Source organism: Oryctolagus cuniculus, chromosome 5 (assembly GCF_051225735.1).
Source record: "Oryctolagus cuniculus isolate XC-2025 breed Fujian yellow rabbit chromosome 5, ASM5122573v1, whole genome shotgun sequence".
Lineage (NCBI taxonomy): Eukaryota > Metazoa > Chordata > Mammalia > Lagomorpha > Leporidae > Oryctolagus > Oryctolagus cuniculus.
In genome coordinates this window covers 44,964,820-44,983,504 of record NC_142871.1, presented here as the reverse complement: position 1 = coordinate 44,983,504, position 18,685 = coordinate 44,964,820, and the positions used below count along the sequence as shown (strand labels likewise).

The window sequence follows — 18,685 nt, the reverse complement described above, 5'->3', positions numbered from 1 at the left end:
TTATGAGACCATTGTGGTTACTGCTTTTTACTTTGCTTTTGTTAAGCATTTCCCTGAAATACAGTATATAATCTAAGAAATGCACATACACGTATAGATAAATGAATATTTTGTCTCTGAGCACACTCATAAATAATACCAAAATAAAAAAATATTAGCATATGGGAATATTATCAAGTTTAAAATATTGAATATTTGCTTATGATACAACTAAGAAGAAAACATGGAAAATAGGACCTTAAGATCCTTGAGGAAGAAGCTAGGAAATAAAGCATCTGCAGCGATTTGGCTAATACATCTCATTTCATTCCATGTGTGCTTTGTCTGTAAGAAGCCCTCTGTAGCAGCTTAGTGGCCTTTCAGGCAACAACAACAACAGGATAAAAGACCCCTATAAACTACTGTGCTTTTTTAAAAGGAGGGGGGGACCGACTCAGAGCCCACTAAGGGATTTTAGCCCAGACTTAATACCACAAGCGTACAAAATCAGCTTGAATTGTTGCCACAAAGTAAGCCAGAGTAGGAAAAAGGTAGTTCTTTTCAATTAAGCCTGTGATAGTTATGGTCTAAATTCCTTTTGGGCAACTGCAGGTAAGTACCCTTGAAATTCATACCTGCAGAGATAATGGATAGACGTTCTGTTTTCATAGGCCCACACGAATTCTTTAATGTCTTTCCGTGAGTTCGTCTAAATATTTAAGCTTAGCTTTCTGGAAACTGCCTTTTAAATGTTCCTCTCAGTGTTTTTCCCTGCTCTGTCTCTAAAAGAGAATATGTTGACTAGTGGCTTTGTCGTTAATAACCAAGGGACAATTTTCTATTACAATACTTCACAGCCAACATGAATTTAAAAAGGCAGTTTTAGACTTGCTGAACTCAATATTCATGATTAAAAGGTTTCGGTAGAAAAGAGTCTCACAACAGGGAATAAACTTTAGAAAAATCTGTTTATTCAAAAAGTATTTTTCTCTTACTTGGTAATTTCTAACTTCCACTATCATTAATGTTATTAAATCATAGCTATTAAACTGATATGGCACTTTACAAATTTAAAATAATTGGACTTCTTGTGCCTCCACTGGTCAGAAATGTAGACATACCCATATTGTAGATAGGAAAACTAAGATGAAAAAGGAAGCAAAAACACTGTAGCATTTGCAAAGAAAATGATTAACATTCCTGAGTTGTCTTTGGAGGTGAGAGATGTGTCTACTACAGGTATTGTAATGACTTCATAGGTATTCAAATGCCCAGACTCATCAGATTATACACATTAAATATGCAAAATTATTTGATGTAAATTATATATAGGTAAAGCTATTTTTAAAAGAATCCTGAGTTGCATTCAAAGGAGGAAAAAAAATGCCCCCACTGTGGCACAAATTAACAAGTACAAGTTTTATTTTATTTTTTTTACCTTCTTCCCAGTTGTGTGTCTCTATTTAGGGTCCTTTGAACTTTCCATAGGGAGAACAATGTTTTCCTACCATTTATCAACATTTGGGACACTTAATAGTGGTCATTAATGAGTGATGCTCTCAGCCTAGTCATCTTGATGCTAACACATGTCCTAACCTTTTTCTTTCCACTCTTGTTGACCATCGAGATGCAGTGATGTCTTTCTTCCCACTGGCATCCAAAACATTTCTTTTGCATATCTCACAGCATCCAGGCAACAATTAACATACTAGATCTTCAAAAAAAAAAAAAAAAAACAAAAAAACATTTTCTTTGTTGTAACTCAAGCCCTGATGAAGGTAGGATAAAACACTTGGTCCAATTAATCTTGGAAATTTTACTAGTATCTTCCATGCTTCTGTAAATGCCCTTATTTTCCTTTGCAGCCTAAAGTGTCTACACAGTTCATTTGGTAAATAAGAATTGAGTGTCTTCCATAAGCCAGATACTCACCGTTCAGGGTTCTGAGCTACCATAGTAAACAGTAGAAAACAGTAAAGCTCATGCAGTTTGCATTACAGTGGTGGAGGCATGCAACTAATACGTAAGTACATTCATAACATGTCAGGTCAGCAAAGGTTTTATGAAGCAAAATAAAGCTGAGTGAGGTGAAACCCAGCTAGCTCACAATTGTGGGGAGCAACTCGGACTAGACTAAGTTACTGGAATTAAGACTTATTCTATGCATCTGCTCTCCCACAATATGGCACTGGGAGAGGAGGAAACAGCTTCTACGCAGCTGCCTCTTGCCAACTTGAGTGATGACCTCCAGGAGCTGATCCTGCTCCTGATTGGAGGAGAGCAGCGTACTCGGCGTGTGGGCAGCCGAGTTGGGATTGGCAGAAGAGGACTATAAAGGAGGAGAGAGACAACATGCACAAGAAACATCTAAGGGGAACATCTGAGGGAACACCTGTGCAGCCCCCGAGAGAGCCAGCCGGTGGTGTGCCGCTCCCCCGCGGAAGTGGGGAAAGTGGCCAGGGGGAACCACCCTTCCACGGAGGTGGAAGGGACGGTAGCCAACCTGGGAAGAACCAGCAGCAAACCCGGGGAGGGCCGAGCAGATGAAAGAACAGCGCAGGGTCCTGTGTCGTTCCTCCACGAAGACGGGGAGCGACATAATGATGCCGTGACTCGGATATGAAGCCTAGGCAGGGTTTAGTGTCGTTCCTCCACGAAGAGGGGGAGCGACATAATGGTGTCGTGACTCGGATAGGAAACCTAGGAGGGAAGAAACGGGAAGAAGTGGGAAAATACCGGAGAGAGAGAGACTAGCAAAGAGCCTAGGGAAAAGCCGGACGGAAAAGGTGCCGGAAGAAGCTATCGAAAGCCTAGGCATAGACTCAGATACGGACTGTGGGAAAGTTAGGAGAAATCTCTAAGATTGAAAGCGAAAGTGAAAGCTAGAACAAACAGACTTGGATACGGACTGTGGGGAGAAGCCAGGAGAAATGAGAGGGGAATGTTGTTGGAAGAAAAGTTAGGAAACATACCGGGTAGAGAAAAATATGTTAGGGAGGATGAAGCCGCGGGGATAAGAGAAACAGAAGTTTAGAAGTAAAATGAGAGAAATAGGAATGCTGGCAGATAGAAGTAAAATAGGAGAAATAGGAATGCCCGGAGATAGAGAAATAGAGAAAAATAAGGCCTCCCCACAACATGGCAATGAGAGAGCTTGGATTCGGTCTGCCTGATTAGTAAGACGATAAGCACCTGTGGGCAGCTGCAGGTCACCGAAGACAGGCACGTTATCAACACCAATAAGTCTCCCCACAAGACGGCAATGAGAAGGCTCGGATTCGGTTTGCCTGATTGATAGGGCTTGTAAGCACCTGCAGGCAGTTCTAGCAGAGCAGAGCATGCGCTTCAGGGCACCGAACACAGGCACACATCAGCGCCTAAAAACCTCCTCACAACATGGCGAAGAGAGGACCCGGATTTGGTTTGCCTGACTGGTAGGGCTTGTAAGCACCTGTGGGCAACTCTAGCAAGCAGAGCAGAGTGTGTGCCGCGGGACACCAAAGACAGGCACGTATCAACACCAAAAAATAAAAAGAAAGGGGGATCTGTGGGGAGCAACTCGGACTAGACTAAGTTACTCTAATTAAGACTTATTCTATGCATCTGCTCTCCCACAATATGGCACTGGGAGAGGAGGAAACAGCTTCTACGCAGCTGCCTCTTGCCAACTTGAGTGATGACCTCCAGGAGCTGATCCTGCTCCTGATTGGAGGAGAGCAGCATACTCGGCGTGTGGGCAGCCGAGTTGGGATTGGCAGAAGAGGGCTATAAAGGAGGAGAGAGACAACATGCACAAGAAACATCTAAGGGGAACATCTGAGGGAACACCTGTGCAGCCCCCGAGAGAGCCGGCCGGCGGTGTGCCGCTCCCCCGTGGAAGTGGGGAAAGTGGCCAGGGGGAACCACCCTTCCACGGAGGTGGAAGGGACGGTAGCCAACCCGGGAAGAACCAGCAGCAAACCCGGGGAGGGCCGAGCAGACGAAAGAACAGCGCAGGGTCCTGTGTCGTTCCTCCACGAAGACGGGGAGCGACAACAATCACCTTGCATGAGTTACAGTTTGCATTGCCCTTTTCTCAAGTATTTCCTGGACCTTGCCACTTGGATGTGCCTGTTATAACTTAAGTGCTACATTTCCTAAAGGAAAAGAAACAACAGCTTCCTCCTGGCATTCCTTTGCTTTCTGTTATCAGTAAGAACATTCCCTTAGCCTGCAAATTTCTGTGAGTCAGCTTTGAATTTCTCCTTTTCCTTCCCCCACCCCCATGTTCAAACACTTAGCATGTGCTTTGCTTTCTACTTCTTTGTCCTTTTGTCTTACATTCACTGACAGTTTTATTTTCTCCATCTTCTAATTTTTTTAAAAAATATTTATTTATTTAATTGAAAGTCAGAGTTGCAGAGAGTGGTCTCCAGTCTGCTGAGTCACTCCCCAAGTGGGTGCAAAGTCCTGGTTCAGGAGCCAGGAGTTTCTTCCAGATCTCCCAAATGCGTAGCAGGGGCTCAAACACTTGGGCCACCCTCCTCTGCTTTTCCTAGGCCATAAGCAGGGAGCTAGATCAGTAGTGAAGAAGCCAACATAAACTGGCACCCATATGGGACGCTGACATTGAGGCCGTGGCTTTACTCTGTATGCCACAATGCCAGACTCTCCTTCTTCTAATTCTAATTAAGGCCTTTGCTAATTCCTCAGTCTTTCACATATTCCATTAAGTATTGAAATAGCATAGAGAATATGCTAAGTTGCTATGAAGAGAACATCCCTCATTATGTTGACAAACATTACTATAATCAGAGTCATACAGGATGAGGCTGAAAAGGTAAACAATTTTCAGGGGAAAAAATGACTGCTTAAATGTTTATTTAGTGTCCTACATAAGTTCTCATACACAACATAAATAAATTAAACCAAGAAGGTTTCATCTCATCTAGAAGAAACATTACAGAAAACCAAGGCATCTCACTGGTAGCAATCCCTGAGAAACACAGCACAGGAGACTTGTGCCTCAGTTTTGCTCTCAGCCGAAACTTTCTAGAATATTAGATGGAAGACAGAAGAGTATGAAGGAGTGAGTTTCCTAGAAAACAGAGTAAAAATGTTGGAGAGTAAAATAGAAAAAGGAGGAATCAACAAACAACAGCACTCAATATTTTGTTGAATGAATAATATAGAAAGAATATTAAAACCTGGAGATTTTAGATTGAATCCCAAATGTGGTTAACAACATTTAGGAATTTGCTGAAATAGTATGAGTGAAAAACAGAAAACACTTTTCCAAAATATTTAGGAAGAAATAGAATACCTCAGCTGCTATCTGGCCTCAAACACTAAATATTTTTTCTGTAAAATGAAGATAATTATCCCAACCCATTCCACAGTAATATTGTGAAGACAAATGATAGCACCTAAAAGGGGGGTGGGCAAGAACTAAGAACTATTACATATTTTACTATTGCTGGTATTGATTTTATTTTTATTTTCAGAATTAAGGAAATTCTTGATTAATTAAAAGGAATTCTTTCCTAAATAATGCATAAATGAACTGTGGCTCAAACATACAGCTGTCACTGGATGACTTTGGTGTTTTTTGACCCATTGCTCAGAAATTTCACTGTGTACAATAATCTTGCTAGAGCCTATTACTGAAAAAAAACTGGAAACAGATCAAAGTGCTATTAAGGACATCTTTAAAATGTAAGATAATCCCAGTAATTCAATATTTTAAGGGAAAAAGTTTCTTCCACGTCTGCACCCACTTATATGATACCCCAAAATGTTCCATATCAGGTTGAAGGAGTCTTCTCTAAAAGGTGAAAAGAATCGAGTCTATCTTTGCTGGCCATCGGATCTTCTTTGTAATGGTCAGCACAATCCACCTGATTCCTATTTCTTTCCATCAGGGTCTTTGAAAGACAACCAATTACTGAGAATAAATGCACATGTAAATTGACTGTACAAAATTTCCTTGGCTGTGAACTCAGGCATGGATACAAAATAAGCTATAGAAAATATACCTTCTGATGCTAGTTTAAATTTGAATTCCCCTTTGTAAGTAAAATGATAAAAAACAAATCCATCCTGCTTACTTTCAGAGCCTCCTCTTTTCTAATCTTAGTACTGGGTCGTCTACTGTTGGAAACTCCTCCTTCCCACAGGCCCATGTGTAAGATCATAGCAATCACGGCCGGCGCCGCGGCTCACTAGGCTAATCCTCTGCCTGCGGCGCCAGCACACCAGGTTCTAGTCCCGGTCGGGGTGCTGGATTCTGTCCCATTGTTCCTCTTCCTGTCCAGCTCTTTGCTGTGGCCCGGGAAGGCAGTGGAGGATGGCCCAGGTCCTTGGGCCCTGCACCCGCATGGGAGACCAGGAGAGGCACCTGGCTCCTGGCTTTGGATCAGCTCAGTGCGCCAGCCGTAGCGGCCATTGGGGGATAAACCAACGGAAAAAGGAAGACCTTTCTCTCTCTCTCACTGTCCACTCTGCCTGTCAAAAAAAAAAAGGATCCTAGTAATCACAATGATTATAGTCCTTCCATCAGAGCTTCCCTGTTACTCTCGCCAATCAGATAAGCCGGCTGTATCCACTGTACTCCATACAGATCATGGAAATTATAAAGACCAAGCAAGTCCCAGTCAATGCCAGCTCCATTTTCAGCAGGTGTTCGAGACATACCTCATTTTCCTCATGTCTTAGAAGGGTCATGATTCAAGCTTTGTGTCCCATTTTTGCTCCTAATTCTATCCACAGGACTTGAAGATTCACCTTATTTTCTTCAGGTTGTCCATTGGAGCACTCCAATATCTTCAGCTTTAGCATCTGGCTTTTTCTGTCACATATATCAAGGCAGAAAGTAAGATAATTAAATATTTCCAGGGGCCGGTGCTGTGGAGCAGCAGGTTAAAGCCCTGGCCTGAAGCGCCAGTATCCCATATGGACACCGGTTTTAGTCCTGGCTGCTCCTCTTCCAATCCAGCTCTCTGCTACAACCTGGGAGAGCAGTGGAGGATGGCCCAAATCCTTGGGCCCCTGCACCCACGTGGGAGACCTGGAAGAAGCACCTGGCTCCTGGCTGCGGATCGGCATAGCTTTGGCTGTTGCGGCCATCTGGGGAGTGATCCAGTGAATGGAAGACCTCTCTCTCTGACTAGTAGTTGCCATTTAATTATTACATAGCTTTCCTGGTATTGTTTGTATTAGCTAACGTACCAATATAGAGAATTTATAAAACAGTATCCCTCTCTTTTTGTTCATCTCCTATTAAGTACTTGGTATAGTTCCACAGTTGTCCTAGATTAAGTCTTTTCACTCCTCCTTCTACACAGAAGAAATCTAAAGAAAATTCTGAATTTTCTGAAGGACTCTTAATTTTCTTCTTTCATCCAGAGCTTTACTTATATTACCCTCATATCTATTTATGAGAAACATTTTATAATTCCTCCTTGAGATGGCAAGTGATTTGCCTAAAGCCACACTGCCAGCAAGACAATAAAGCAGTATGTGAACCCCAGTCCTTCTGACATCAAGGTTTCTATTCTTTTCTTTATACCATTCCACTTTTGAAGAGAAGAGAAATTCCACCCTTAAAAAGGGTTTCCCACAAAATACGTTGAAGAAGCTTAAATGCATGTGTGAGGATTTGAGCAAGTTCACAGAAAATGAAGCAAAAGATTATACACATTTTTAATCAAACGTTTGAAGTATCCTTTCATTATTAAGTGAAAGAAGCCAATCCAGAGGGGCTACATACTGAATAATTCCAACTGGATCACATTCTGAAAAAAATTCAAAATGATGGACATAATAAAAAGACAAGTAGGGAGGGAGGGATAATTAGGCAGAGCCAAGGGGATTTTTAGGGCCAAGAAACTGAGGATACTTCAATGATTATCACATGTAGTACATTTCCCCAAACCTATAGAAAATATAACACCAAGAACCCAAGACTTTGGGTGACACTGATGTGTCAGTGCAGGTTCAGTGACTATAACAAGTATATGACTCTGGGGTGCAGGTACTTAGCATAGAAGCTAAGATGCCTCATCTCAGACCACAGTACTTGTTTTGGATTCCCAGCTCCAGCTCCCGACTCCAGCTTCCTAATGCAAACCTTGAGAGGTAGCAATTACAGCTCAAATAATTGAGTTTCCACCACCCATGTGGGAGATCTGGATTGAGTTCCAGATTCCTGGCTTCAGCCTGGCACTGTCCCAGCTATTTCATGAATTTGGAGGGTAAGCCAGCAGATGGGAATGTCCTCTCTCTCCACATGTCCAATAAAAAATAACTTTTAAATGTACTATTCTGGGGTAGGATGGTGACCATGGGGCAGCTTCTGTTTGTGTGGGGCAAGGAATACATAAAAATTCTCTTTACTTTCTACTGTATTGCTATGAACCGAAAACTACTCTAAATGTAAGATCTTTTTTAAAGTAATTATGTCTGCCCACTGCACAGACATTTATTACATCACTTCTCACCCTTATCTAATGTCTATCTGTAGCTCCCAGACTCTTAACAAGAGAGCAAAAACCAGTAGCATAGGCCAGTAGAAGAAGATACCAGAAAAAGTACAGATATCCTAAGGCAACCTAATTCAGTCTCTATCTCTTTCTCTTTCTTGTCTTCTGTCCTGTTAGCATTTTGATGTTTTGCCTCTTTTATCCCCACTATACAACCTTTATACCCATAAATGAAGAAAATACAGGGCCAGTGCTGTGGCTCAGTGGGTTAAGGCATTATCTGTAATGCTGGCATCCCATATAGGTACCAGTTCAAATCCTGGCTGCTCCACTTCCAATTCAGTTCTCTGCTAATATGCCTAAGAAAAAAGCAGAAGATGGCCCAAGTGCTTGGGTCCCTGTACCCATTTGGGAGACACAGATGAAGCTCCTGGCTCCTGGCTTCAGCTTGGCTTAGCCTTGGCCATTGCAGTCATCTGAAGAGTGAACCAGCAGATGGAAAATCTCTCTCTTTCTGTAGCACAGCCTTCCAAATAAATAAATCTTTAAATAAAAGAAACAGAACTTTTCAGAATTTACTTGGTATTTACTGTTCCATTTACTGCTGCCAAAACTTAATGGTGTACAACAATCATTTATTTTGCTCATAGATTCTGTGGTTGAATAAGTCAAACAGGCACATGTAGGGTGGCTGTTCCTGTTCTCTGATGTCAGGGACCTGAGCTCGGAAGTCCCCAAGACTGGCTTGACTCCATTCCTGGGTCTGGAATTATTTAAAAGAGTTTTCTGTCCCACATCCACTCTGGTTGTTGGCTAGGACCTCAGCTAGCCTATCACATGAAACACCATTCCATGGATGCCTATTGGTCTATACATGTGGGCTTGTTTGGACTTCCTTGAGGCATGGTGACTGTTCCAAGAAAGAGCATCCTGAAAATTCAAGAGGAAAATTCATGACATTTTTATGATCTACCCTGGAAATCACAGTGTCATCTATATTAGTCAGCTACCATAAAGGTCTCCCAGGCAAGAAGAAGGGACATAGACCCAAACCACACTAGAAGGGAGGAGTGTCAAGTTATAAAAATATATAGAATTTGAGATATTGTTGAGTCACTTTGGAAAATACAATCTTACATAGTAATTACAGTTGTATCTTACTATATCTTAAATATCTGGGTATGTGTTGCATTTAAATATTTGGTTAGACTTCATCTATGTCTCTACCTCAGACTCTCTGCTTCAGATTGTAAACTATGTGATGGCAGGGACAGCCATATTGAGTTCATTTACATGAGCTGAACCATAGCACTTTGTACTTGACAATCATAATATATAATACTATTACCAGGGCTACAATTGCTGCTAGATAAATGCATTTGAGTGATCATTAGTCTTATGCCATAACATTCATAATGTGTTGCAGAAAAACCTCCACACTAGCCAAAAAGGCATATAGCATCTTTAATGTGCAAGTAAATTTTATTACCCCAACTAGGTCCTGCTTTCTTGAGAATTCATAATTTCTTCTATGAACTAAATAGATTCATGTAAAGCAATAATTGAATCTCAGAGTGGAGGGGTAGAAAATCACCTCCTTGAAGGAACTATCTTTTGTTTTTCTTCATAGTCACTTTTAATTTAATAGGTTGGTAAAAGTTTATGTTCGTAATTTGTGTGGACCTTAATCATGCATATTTCTCTTCTGAAAAGGTAACTAAGGAAGGCAATTGTCTCTTTTCAGTTGATTTCATAGGCGGCTTTGACTCCTATGGCTATCAAGGACCTCAGAAGACATCTCATTTACAGCTACAACCTATGTACATGTAAGTACTTGACTTTGGAGATATTCTTCTAAGATATTGAAAGATTATCAAGTAAATATACTGTGGCATGAAACAGATGGCATGCAGCTCTCCTTCAATTATATACTTCCAGTATTTTCTCTTTTATTAATATTGTTTCAACTAGGATAATTATAACATTTTTTCCATAATCTTTTGATTTGAATTATCAAAACTATCATCTCTAAAGTTGCCTTTTACCTTAAAGAAGTATCACCTGCATGACTCAAAAGCCTATAATATATATATAATTTCTTTGAATTACCCAAAAGTTGTCTATTTAGAAAATGATTGAACATTGTAGACCATTGTATATAACTGTATGTACAACATAATTTCTAGTTTAACCAGGATAGTCCCAGCTCACACTGGTTATCTCAGTATAATTATTGCCACCCCTCTATATTACCCTGGAAAGGATTCTCATTTAGGTAACAAATGATAGGTTCACTCTAGCTATATATAATGTGCAAAAATTTTTCAAAACTGAGCAATTCTTTTTCTATAATTTTTCTGGTCTAAATGTGAAAATGAAACTTTAACACTGAAACTTATCAAACCCTTAACTCTAGCACTCAAGAGAGCAGACATACAATCAGAGCCTGATTTTTATATCTGTGTTTAGGCAAATTCCCTTGGATAACAACTGATAACAAATTCTATATATCAGCATCAAGTGGTATGCTGAATTGCAAGTGAAGATCAAAATAGAAAGTAAGATTCCAATTCATTTTAAAATGTGAACTTCTCTCTTTGAAGATTTGTGTTTGTTGTCGTTGTCCTTCACCATTGAATCATTTTACCTTTTAATATCTTTAGCATGTAAGGTAATAAATGGATTTTTAGAGTATTTCTCCACCAAAGATATTAAAGTAATCTTTAGATACCTCTTTTAAACTTCTCTTTAAAATAGACTGGTCTGTGAATCATGCCTGCCTTTTCTGTTGTGTCCCTTGTAGTTCTGTGAGAGCTTTGCTGACATCACTCTTTGAAAAGACTTTTTCAACTCAAAGATCAACCAATACATGTCATTCAAAGCATTGCCTCCATAATATACCATGCACCCTCTTTTACATCCCACAACACTGCCTTAGTTCAAGCATCCATGCACCTGTTAGCTCTAGTTTTCTGGTCTGTTTTTTATAATTTTTTTACTGATAATAATTGTACAATTTATGGGCTGCGATGAACATTTCAATATATGCGTACAGTGTGTACAGATAGAATCAGGACAACCAACATTTAACCTTCTGCAACACAACCCTATTCTTCATTTGTTCATAAAATATGTAACATATTATTGTGAAATACAGTCACCCCAATACACTGCATAACACTAGGAATGTATTCCTTTGACCTGATTCTAATTTGGTGCCCATTATGATCTAAACTTCCTATATCCCTCTACTCCCTCCCTCCAAACACATATTTTAAAATCTCAAACTGAATTCAACCTCTTTCTTATTTTAGAACATCTATCCCATCCTGCACATGGCTGCCAAATTAGTCTTCCTAAAGTACTTACTCTGATGATTTTACCTCCTGCCCAACAGCTATCAATGATCTCCCCTATAATCTACTAAACAAAGTCGATACTCCTTACAACAGTGAACTCAATGTTCTGTTGAAATATTAGCTCCTCTCTTCAATCTTTAATTTCTCTCAACTCCCCTTTATGCAGATGATTCTGGGGGATATTAGGAAAACATAATGATGAATAAAAATGAGCCTGTCCTCCTGAGGCTTCTAGACGATTGAGGGCAGAAACTGATATCTCTTCTCAGTCATTTGTTGCTGGCCAAACTGGAATTCTTTTCTTCAAACATGAGCATACTCAAAAATGTTCATAGACAAGTGGAATTAAATGAAAAGTTTATTATAGTGTAAAAAATTGAAATTCATGCACATGGGATCTTGAAAAAGTTCTTAGAAAATACATATTACCAAAAACTCTGCATGAATTTCAAAAATTTTTGCAGCAAAATAACTTCATGTATATATTTCATATATATGAATATGAAAATATATGAAACATATTTATTGAATTTTCATATATATATTTCATATATATATTTAAAAGACAGTGTGACAGAGAACAAGCAAGAAAATGAGATCTTCCGTACGCTGGTTTACTACCCAAATGACTGCAACAGCAGGGAGGACTTGGCCTAAGCTAGCAACTAGAAACTCCACCTGGGGTTCCCAAGTTCGGGACAGGGGCCTGAATACTTGGGCCATGTTCTGTTGCTTTCCTAGGTGCATTAGCAGGGAGCTGAAGCAGAGCAGCTGGGACTCAAACTGGCACTCTGATATGGAATGCTGGTGTTACAAGCAGCAGCTTAACCCACTGAGCTACAACACCAGCTGCTGAATGAGCTTGTTATTCCATTTTTCCATAAACTTTTTAAAGTAACCTCATATAATTATCCATTCTGTTCTCTTGATAGCAGATATAATCTTTTTTCCAAACTCCACTATTTGAAACCCCACATTCTTTTGAACTCTCCTTTAAAATATACTGCCTTTATGAAATATTCTTAATCTCTTTTTCCTCTAATACTATTTTCCATTGGCATGTCCTCTAGTTGTTTGATATTTATATCATACCTTCCCTATCCTTCCAGAAAGATTTGATAGCTAAAATAAAAAAATAAAATTACAAATCCTTTATGTACTTTATAATTCTTCTCAATATTTTATTGCAACATTTTGCGAAGTGCTCTATCTTAAAAAGGCCAGGCAATCAGGAGTAGTGATAAAGATGACCTTTTAAAGAAAGGCTGCCTGAGAACAAATTCTTTATAACCTTGGGCACACACCTTTATGTTATGTGGATACATTTAATTTCATTAAGCCTAAGTGTTCTCACTCACAAAATAGGGATAATAACTTATGTACTTTGTATACTTGTTCTGAAATTATATGAAAAATGCATGTAAGACATGTAAAACACAGGATATACCACATAGTAAGTGCTTAATAAACATAATTGTATTAGTGCTAAAAATAATTCTAATGTTAACCAACAGTAATGTAGAAAGGGAAAGCCATTATCAAGTCAGAAAATCAACACATACTATTTGTCATTCTCAAATGATCTCTTAAACAGTGTTTCACAAGTGAGGGTCAGTTAAGAGAATGTGCATTTTATGAAAAAAAAAACTATGGTTTTCAAAAATTTTTTCAGCTAATAAACATCTTTTTAATTTCACTTATGAAATTAAACTTTATGAAGTGCTTTCCTATCTTAAAAGCACAAATAACTTGTAACAACATATTTATGCCCAAGAGTAAACCAAAATTTCTATAAGATTTGTTATTGCCTATAACATTTCATGATGTTGCTTAAAATGAATGATCGATGAATATAACCAAATTACAGTAGATGTAACCACTCATTTAAGGATCAGCTAGCAAAGAGAGTAATGGAGAATGCTAATGATGCATAATCCTATCTATTATTCAAATTAAGCATTTATAATTCTAATGTTGTGTTTAAACTAGGGACTCTACAAAGATATGTACCTTTGTGAAGAATTAAATTCCTTGAGGACAAAATTTACTACAATTCCATTACATGGAATACTTTAAATAACAACTGAAAGCAATAAAAGCGTTGTTTTTCTCTTCACTGCCTGAGAAAGTTCAAATAATATGAGAGCTTTTAAGTCCCACTACTCATGAAACAAATATTTAATGGAATTCCAGTCCAGAAAGTTAGGAATTCTTAGGGTATATAAAGAAATTACTAATCAAAATCCCTTCCAAAAACATCCCATGAGAGATCTCAGATGCTGGAAAACAAAGATTTTATTTTACAGATGAGGAAAATGAACAAAGAGTAAGGAAAACAGAGGTTATGCACCTTGTTAGTGTTGCAGCCATGATCATCAACTGGTTTGCTTGATCCCTTAGTTCAATGTTCTCTTCAAACTTTTATGTAGTCTGGGAGTTTGACCTGGCATTTTATCATCTGATTTTGAATTTAGCTATTTGCCACTGGACACTGACTTAGCTGCTACACTTCCATGCATGGCTGCATCCTGTCCCATATTCTACATCCCTCTTATTCTCTTGTGATTTTACAAGATGCAGTGTTGGATGAAGGGCTTTTTCAAATCCATGGAGCCCTCTAAAACATGCACCTGAGTACTACTGTCTGTTCACATCCTGAGAGAAACCCAAACTGGTTCACCTGTGAACTTCAGCCCTTGCTAAGAGGCAGAGACCTAAGCTGCTCCTGCATGTCCCTCACTGGGACTGTACCTTCTGTCCACCTGCCACAAATTTATCTTGTAGAGTAAGAGGAGCTTAACCTGATGGGCCAGTGCAAGCCCTCTGAGTATCATACAGCAATTGGAAATAAAATTCTTCCTTTGAAAGGAAAGCAATGCTGAAAAGCAGTGTGCAGTTTTAGCTGTGGGTCTTCCATTAAATCCAACAAATTTCCAGTGTCCAAGGTCCTGGAAAACCTGTAAAATTACTGACATAAATGCCATAGTCACAGCCATATTTCAGCACCTACACCCAATGAATAGACAGTCCTCATTATTCCCAGTTAAATTGGGTCAGTAGCCTTGGCTTGTAACTCTTCAGATTATCTGTAACCCATCTAAAGTGGAAAGGGTTTGTTTTTATTTTCCCTTACAATTTGGTAAACCTCTTTGATTAAAAAAAATAGCTATGAAGTTGCTGCACAAAAAAATCCTGTGTCTCTAGGATAATTTTCTAACAAAATAACTATCTTGGCTACCACAGATGAATAGCAGGTACAGATATGATGGGCTCCCTGCCCAACAAGAATATCCTGTAATGTATTGGACACCATTTGAAAACATCATATTCCTTTTGACAGCCTGATTGGAAGCTGTGCATGTTCATCTCATTTGTCCCTAGAAATAGATTTGAAATTACCCTAAATGTCCTCTCTAACTGGGTGGTTGCACTGAGAGAAAAGAAAAGGAGATGAAACTTGTGAATTTAAATCCCAATTTGGGCCTCTTTTAGGGGTGGGGGGAGGTTGTTTTTGTGATTGGAGAGGTGAAAAATAGTGGTGAGCAACAGGCATCCATTGCTCTCCCCCTTGATTAAAAATATTCTCTCTCTCTTTCCACCCCCCCTCCCTCTCTGTCTCTCAGGTCAAAATAAAACAGATGACTTCAGTATGTCAGCCCATGGACCTTTCAAAGAACTTGTTTCCCAGTGACCTGCATTTTATGAAGAGCAAGAAGCAACCAAGTTTAACTACATACACATACTAACAAAACAAACACACAGAAAGTTTCTCCATACACTGGTACACACACACACACACACACACACCCCAATTCAACTTGACCTCTTTCTATGTAAAACAGACAAATAATGCAGGACATGCACCTCCTGGATTTCCTGAAAACAGGCTCCTGTCTCCCAGAAAAAAAAGTTTAAAAGGAGATGTGTTGGTGCCCTCTGCTGGCTACGACTATGCAGCCGGGTCAGCAGGCCTCTGTGAGCTGTGAAGTCATCCAGGGCACCTAAGGTTGAGAGCCTGGTTTTCTGCACTTCATACATCTTGATAGCACCACGGCTACTTAGGCAATGTAATTGCAGAAACAAACAAGCACGCCATGACGACCTTATTAGTCCAAATGGCAGATCGTTTGCCCTAAAGGCTGTACGTACATACTTGCCTTAACCCACCTACGTTGTGTGCCCCAGAATCTCCGTGCAGACATCCCCAAGTCACTTCCTTTAGGCTAGCACACTGCTATTAATCCCGAATGCATTCAAGTCTGTGTGTTCATGTCAAGGAACAGGACTGAGTAGCTCAGCGGCTCCAGCATGCCTGTGGAAGAAAACCGCCAGTTGCTAGCAAAGTGCTTTACCATTGAGCCTCCATGGTGGCCCAAATGAGACGAGTAACAATGACAACAACCGTCATCTTTTAACTCATACATATGGTCGTCTACGGGGTAGGAGTGGGACAAAGTAAAACGTACTAATCTACTAAACTCATTAATCTACTGGAAGCAGAAATGGTGTAACTCACTGATTTTATTTATTGCACTCTAGGTGCTTTTGTAAGTATCTACACGTGTCTTTTACTAACACAGAAACAGCTGTGGATTTCTATCAGCAGAGGCCAACTGACTATGTATTAGCTATGTTTACTCTTTTATATCTAATTCAAACTGAAGACTCTACGTAGGTGAACTTTTTTTTCTAACTTCAGCGTACGAGATTATTTTTTGGGTGGGTGGGGGGGAGCAATAGTTACCTTGGTGAAATATTTGAGATCTCTTTGTGGTATTTGGGGGATCTGTTGTGTGGTAGAGTGTACTTCAATCCTCCTGTATTATTGTGACAGAAAAACTGTGCTGTTAACGTAGTTGGCAACAAGATGCCTTTGGAAACTTAATAGTAGCTCAATGTGTTTATGGAATATTCTGAACTTCTAGGAAATTTTGTCCTATCTTTTCCAAGCATTATTTGGTTTTCATTAGTGGAAAACATTATGAGTGCAGGTTTATCAGTAACTCAAATGACTCATTTTTTCTTACATCCACCCGAGACAGTAAAATCATTTTTTTAAACTAATGCACTATCCTTAAGTGCAGTGAAATTCAGACTGGAAAAATGATAAACTGGCATGGAGCTATTTTTTTTCATTGGTTTCTATGAAGTTTTCAGTCATTGGGTTAAACTACTTCAGACCTTAGCCCATCAAGATCTACATAAACCAGTCGCATTACTGTGTTTGCATGGATGTCTGTAATATACACACATATACATTTGAAAATGATAAAAGAACAAGTGACTATTGGAATATAAACAACAACAACAAAAGATTCCAGCAAAGATTCGTGCTTGAATTTTCTCAGTGGCTTGTGTATGTTTGTCCATATATACATGTATAAATATACAATAGCAAACATGTCAGTGAAACCTCACAGGATGCTTCTATAGTGCCGTGCATGTTTAATGTATGAGAAAACTATTTCCCAATGTATTGTCCTTTGGTTCCTAAAATATAAACACATACATGCCAGAAACTAATGTGACTAATAATGTGACTATTACAATGAGGTTTCACTGGACATTCACGCTGTGATTCCACCTTCTAGGACATGTATATGGATACAGATAATAAGCCTCATATTCTCCTTTTAAGTTGCAGCCAACTTACCACCAAATCACCTCTGTCATCACCACCAAAATTTTCACAACAGTTGTTGACTACTAAGAAGTAATCAGTGGACAGGCCTTTTCTTGAGAGCAGTGAGCACAGTAGTGTGATTCTATCTGGGAAAACATCTAAGTTGTACAGCTGTATCCTCCTCAAAATCCGGTGAAGAATGCTATTTTTCTAGGCTGAGCTTTTGTTATAAACCTAATATTCGGAAGGCAAGAGTTTCAATCCTGATGTGTCTTTTTGTTTTGCATTTGTTAATTCTGAATGTATTTTTAACAGAGTGATTTTTTTGACTTACTAGTGTAATTTGCATTTTAAAAATAAATGGAAAAACAATTAAGTTTCCGAGCCCTCCCTGAACGTCCCTGCTGTTTCTCACTGTGTGTTTGATTCTGTCACTGACAGGGAAGCCCTATGAAATTTACATGTAGGCGATGCCTATGTTCTGTGCAGTGCAGGGACGCGTCAGCACTGAAAAGAACTTGCTGGTCAGGGCACCACTCTAGCGAAGTCGTAGGTGACATGTACTTGCATTACCTCCTGACTCTGAGGATTCTTTTAGAAGACTGCCTGCAACAGACCTGCCGTCACTTGGAGAACATTTTTCCCATTCTATCTGGGATTGAGGATAGGCGTCAAGCTAACAGTTGACAGAGGTGTTAGGGCTCTATATTAAGCTACTTTGGTTAAATTATACAGTTCTTCGTTTTTTATAAAGATTTTCACTTTAAATAAAATAACATACATTTTTCTCTGTTGTTATTAGAATATTGCTATTCACCTCAGTAGGAGATTTTAGTGAAATATACTGGGGTAGGGTAAGCAAACAGAAAATATTAACCACTGGCATTTGTGAGATGTAAACATAATATCACCACAAGGTCACTATATGTGCTAAAAGAAAAGAAGACAGCAGGCATGCTTGGGCTGCTGGTGGGAATGTGTCCTTCCTCTCACTGCACATAAACACCAGTTCCATAAATCAGAATACTGAGGTTGACTGAAAACAAGAAAGGCTTTGAGGCATCATTCCAAGAAGCTGAGGATCAACTTGTAGTACCTGACATCTGAGCCACATGGTGAGTCTTGTAACTGATAAGCCTGTTTGTACATTTCTTCGCTGTGTGAGAAGCATGCTGAGCTGTTCACCAAAGTTGATGGGGGATTGTTAAGATATTGCTTCACTCTGTGAAGGCAGCGCACAACATCTCAGATGCATAAAAAAGGGT

At 39.4% G+C, this 18,685-nt stretch overlaps 1 protein-coding gene across 9 annotated transcripts in view; it reads left to right on the top strand.

Annotated features, from left to right (window-relative positions):
- NKAIN2 (sodium/potassium transporting ATPase interacting 2) overlaps positions 1-17,796 on the top strand; it is a 1,166,031-nt gene extending 1,148,235 nt beyond the window's left edge. For 7 of the 9 annotated variants that reach the window (XR_011388540.2, XR_011388541.2, XR_011388542.2 and 4 more), the window contains 3 exons: positions 10,183-10,264; positions 10,908-10,996; positions 15,421-17,796. Coding sequence is in view for 2 of the 9 variants with exons in the window: in XM_089333708.1 (XP_089189834.1) it covers positions 10,183-10,264; positions 10,908-10,932 (107 nt within the window). In the remaining 7 variants the exon portion in view is untranslated. Of the gene's footprint in view, positions 1-10,182; positions 10,265-10,907; positions 10,999-15,420 lie in introns of those variants that run through there. The other 2 variants (XM_089333709.1, XM_089333708.1) reach the window with 2 other exon arrangements.
- Positions 17,797-18,685: the final 889 nt, after the last annotated feature.